This window comes from Octopus sinensis, linkage group LG17 (genome assembly GCF_006345805.1).
Source record: "Octopus sinensis linkage group LG17, ASM634580v1, whole genome shotgun sequence".
NCBI classification, from domain to species: Eukaryota; Metazoa; Mollusca; class Cephalopoda; order Octopoda; family Octopodidae; genus Octopus; species Octopus sinensis.
In genome coordinates, this window is record NC_043013.1 from 6761564 (window position 1) to 6766563 (window position 5000).

General features: G+C 37.1%; 1 protein-coding gene across 1 annotated transcript in view; it reads left to right on the forward strand.

Annotated features, from left to right (window-relative positions):
* Positions 1-133: 133 nt before the first annotated feature.
* Positions 134-5000, forward strand: part of LOC115220906 (carnosine synthase 1-like) — a 20705-nt gene continuing 15838 nt past the window's right edge. Inside the window, exons 1-2 of the mRNA XM_029791106.2 lie at positions 134-271; positions 1892-2258. Of these exons, the coding sequence (XP_029646966.1) occupies positions 260-271; positions 1892-2258 (379 nt within the window). The 5' untranslated portion in view covers positions 134-259. The remainder of the gene's footprint in view (positions 272-1891; positions 2259-5000) is intronic.

A 5000-nucleotide genomic window follows, 5' to 3' on the forward strand; every position in this document is an offset into this window, starting at 1 on the left:
GTCAACTTGATGAAAGGCATTCCAATTGATACCATCCCCAGGTTTCCTTTTTTTTCCCTATAAGAATTACATCCAGGATCATAATATTTTCTTAGATTGTAGGTTGTGATCTGAGGAAGATTAAGTTTCTATCTTTGCCAGGAAAAAATAGTCTCAAAGGGTTATGTAAATGTGTGAACAAAATTTTCAAGACATAATTTAAGACTAGAAAATCCATGCTAATGTTTGAGCATTTTGAAAAAATTCCTTACAAACAAATATGCTTTATCAGGTAAGTTAAAGAATAATTTATTCTATTTTTTAAACTAAATTTCCTACTTTAAAACAGAGTTGTTTACTCTTTTACTTGTTTCAGTCATTTGACTGTGGCCATGCTGGAGCACCGCCTTTAGTCGAGCTAATCGACCCCAGAATTTATTCTTTGTAAGCCCAGTACTTATTCTATCGGTCTCTTTTGCCGAACCGCTAAGTTACAGTGACGTAAGCACACCAGCATCAGTTGTCAAGCGATGTTGCGGAGGGGGGGGGGGGCGGACAAACACAGACACACAAACATATACACACATACATATATATATATATATATATATATATATATATATATATATATATATATATATATATATATATATATATATATATACATATATATACATACATATATACGACGGGTTTCTTTCAGTTTCCGTCTACCAAATCCACTCACAAGGCTTTGGTCAGTCTGAAGACACTTGCCCAAGGTGCCACGCAGTGGGACTGAACCTGGAACCATGTGGTTCGTAAGCAAGCTACTTACTGCCCTGCCACTCCTACACTTTTTTTTTTTTTTCTGCGACGACCGCCGGAAAAATGGGGCGCACCGGGATGCCGAGTCCGACGCCAACGCTACAGCCCCGTACCGGTCCGCCGCTTCGCGTGAAGACGTGTTCCGGCGCCCGGCGGCGCGACGCCGAGCGAATGGCGACGCGGCCGCGCGGGAGCGAGGCGACACACACGGCCCGACCGACCCGGTCCTCGGAGCCAATCCTTCTTCCGAAGGTACGGATCCATTTTGCCGACTTCCCTTACCTACATTGGCGCTATCGACGAGAGGCTGTACACCTTGGAGACCTGCTGCGGATGGTGGGTACGGACCGACTCGAGAGCTGCGATTCGTTACGGACCACGAGTGTGTGTGTCCGTGTGTTATCCACGCGCATCAAAGCGGCGATTTCACTTGAGAGAGTTCTCGGTCGAGTGCACGAGTCGAAAGAGTTATGCGGCCGGTCGATTGCCGGGGAGTAAGTCTGAGTTACGACTCAGACCACGAGTGTGTGTGTCCGTGTGTTATCCACGCGCATCGAAGCGGCGATTTCACTTGAGAGAACAGTGTCGGTCGGGGAGTTTGACTGGTGCGGTACGTCTGTCAAACGGTAACGCAGGTGTCCCAAGGCGAGCTCAGCGTGGACGGAAACCACACGTCGAGCAAAAGGGCAAAAGCTCGCTCGATCTCGATTTTCAGTACGAATACGGACCGCGAAAGCGTGGCCCATCGATCCTTTCCGAATTACAGCGGCGAGCTATGCGTCCGCCGAGAGGTGTCAGAAAAGTTACCACAGGGATAACTGGCTTGTGGCGGCCAAGCGTTCGCATCTCGTGAACGCCTTCCGGCATCGGTGGCGGCTACGTCCACGCGTCCGTGGGCCGTACCGCGAGCGTGGGTTCGTTCTTTCGGTTTCGGGCACGGTCGCGCGGCGGAGGTATGCCAGTAATTTTATTTTCAGTGTACCACAAATCAAAACAGGTGAGAAACAATTATATAGAGGTATTCACGGTGGTTATTTTTGTTTAGAAGAACAGAGAAATTCGTTATATTTTCCATTTAATTTTCATTATTCTATTCCTGTTTTAGCAAGATGCTGAAGATACATGTCTTTTATGGAATTACCAATCTTTGGAAGTTCCCGACATTTTATCAAGCATTAATGAAGAAATTCCACGACAATGTTACAAAGCATTGCAGTATTCATTATTCGAAACCGGTTTCCCAGAGACGCAAGACAGAACATCCAAAGTTAAGGCTCTCTCCCATCAACAGGTTTCAATCACCGTTTTATCATCTCCTGTTGAATGTCTGAGTGTTTTGTTAGAAGGAGGCGAACAATGTCCTGGAAATATGCTCCTGGTTCTCTCAGATTCCTGGCTTAGCAAGGAACCATCTTCTACACAAAGTTGCAAATTCTCTTTGTACGTCAACAAGGCCATAGCTTTCTATAAAGGTAAGTTGTTTAATCTGCTAATCTCGATTTCTGATCTCGTTTCCTTAATTCTCTCTCCATTGAAACTGTTTTATCCACAGTTTTGGTATTTCACTCCTGTTTCTAAAGGATCAAGAAAATGTGAGGCACCTTCGCACTTGGCTAGGATGCTAGTCTCTCATACTTATTACTTACTTTAAATATATTTAATTTTCACTCATTGAAAAGTGGAGTTACATATTCATTGGATTACATAACGTGAGTGGCTGAGTACTCCACAGTCACTTACATCTTAAAAGTAATCCTCAAAGTACCAACAATGTAACAGATTGTATTTCATTGATGGTGCTTCATATATATATATATATATATATATATCAACCCATGCTAGCATGGAAAACAGACGTTAAACAATGATGATGATGATGATGTGTGTATAGTAAAATGGTGGAATGAAGAATTTGGGAAAATAGGTTACGTTCGTTAACACTGTGTACAAACTCTATACTTGGAATGACCAATCTTAAATACTGTTGGAACTTATTCACAAGGTATTGGAATCTTACATGTATACCATTCTGCCTAGATAATGGATCTGCAGATGCAATATCCCTGCACATCTCACATCTATTTTCATTCCTCCACTTCACTCTCTATTTCAAAAATAACTATTGCTTAACCATTTTCTCACACCGTCTCTGATGTAAACAACTGTAAGACCTTCTATTTATAAATGTTCTAAAATCTTTCACAGCCTTGGATTTTTATCTCATTCTGAAAATTTTATATATATGTATATATATATTTCGTTTTTGCCTTTTGTTAGCAAGATTCTTTAACTGTCACCAGACACAACAGAATATATATTTATAAATCTTAAATAATAAGCGTGAAAAATTGAATATTAATTTGATTAATATCAATTTAAAACAGTCGTCTAGCATATTGAAAAATTTGAAGATTCAGAAAAATATATATATATATATAATATATATAATATATGTGTGTGTGTGTGTGTGTGTGTGTGTGTGTGTGTGTTTGTCTGTGTGTGTGTGTGTGTGTGTATAGATAACCTATGTAGTAGATATATAATGAGGGCAAATTTAGCTATTTCTCTATTGGTGGAAAAAAATGATGAACAGCCTAAATCGATTTTTGAACCTTATTCATTTCTTGTCAGAGATGTGTACATCAATTTGTCGAATCTCAAAGAAACAACCACCCAATCTTGTTCATATACTCAATAAATTTAGCCGCTACAGAAAATAATACTTATTTTACGCTGGTATACAGAATTTTTAATTTTAGAGTTACTTGACATAAACTTAATTCTGTTGGAATTGACTTCAGATACAATAACCTTATCATCAATATTTCTAGAGGGATGGATGGTATTAGCTAGATTAATGTTAGCTTTAGTAAATGTATTAATATTTAACAGGTTGTTATTATGTGAAGAGATAATTTGTAAGAGATTTTTTGTGTTTGAAAAACCTATCCTAACTGTATGTGAATTGATTATAGAGTAATACCTAAAATTCTTTGGAAAATTCCTAACAACAGCTTGACGAAACAACAATGGGAGATTAGATTTAATTTGTCTCCCATATGGAAGAATTAACCAAATATTTAATTTAATTTAGCTAATACCATCCATCCCTCTAGAAATATTGATAACAAGATTATTGTATGTGAAGTCAATTCCAACAGAATTACGTTTATGTCAAGTAACTCTAAAATTAAAAATTCTATATACCAGTGTAAAATAAGTATCCATAATAAAGTACGATTTTACATTGGAAGCACGTCGTTACAGTTATCTAAAAGAATTTTTATCCATTACTCAACAATTACGGATAGGAATAAATGTAACAGTACAAGGCTCAGTAAATTAATTTGGGATCTAAAAGACTATAATGAACAATTTAATTTAGAATGGTTGATTCTCTCAATCTCGATACCTTATGATAAAAGCAAGGAATTCTGTCTTCTCTGAACTATTTTTCATTATTTTTTCGAAAAATCCCCTAGTAAATCCGATGTAAACATTGGCAAAAACACACCTTTAGTTCATATAAGTAATCTTTATCATTATATATAATTTAGACATTAATTTTCTTTTTATATTTAGCATTCACTAAAAAAATATCCCTCCTCTTTCTATAAGCTACTTCTGACGTTATATATAGCGTTTTTTCAAACAATATTAATAGCATTCAGTAAATCACTATACATATCCATCATTTTCTGTTAAAATGTCTTATTGATGAGTTTCATTTCTTCACTTCTCTGAAGAGAAGATTACATTGTTTTACACCATTTATTCCTTGGGAATAATATCAGTGAAATCTTCAAAACATGTTTCGGAAGTAAAAGTATTTGAATTATACCTGCATTAAACTCCATTCATTTATTTATATATTATACAAAAAATTCCACGTAAACCCGAAGTTTCTACCTTTAAAAACAAGGAGTTACAACCTCTTTGCTTGTGTGATTTTTTGCTACCCTGGTAACTATTTATCTATTTTTTCCATGTTAATTGTTAACGAGGGAAAAATACACTCATCTCTTTCTCTCTCTCTCTCTCTCTCTCTCCTCTCTCTCTCTCTCTCTATATATATATATATATATATATATATATATATATATTATGCTGAGGATGACTCCATTAATTAGGAGCAAGTTCCACACAATTTCTCTGGAGGAAATATACCACAAGGGTTTGAGCCAACGCAAAGTAGAATGTTGCATGGTGGTATT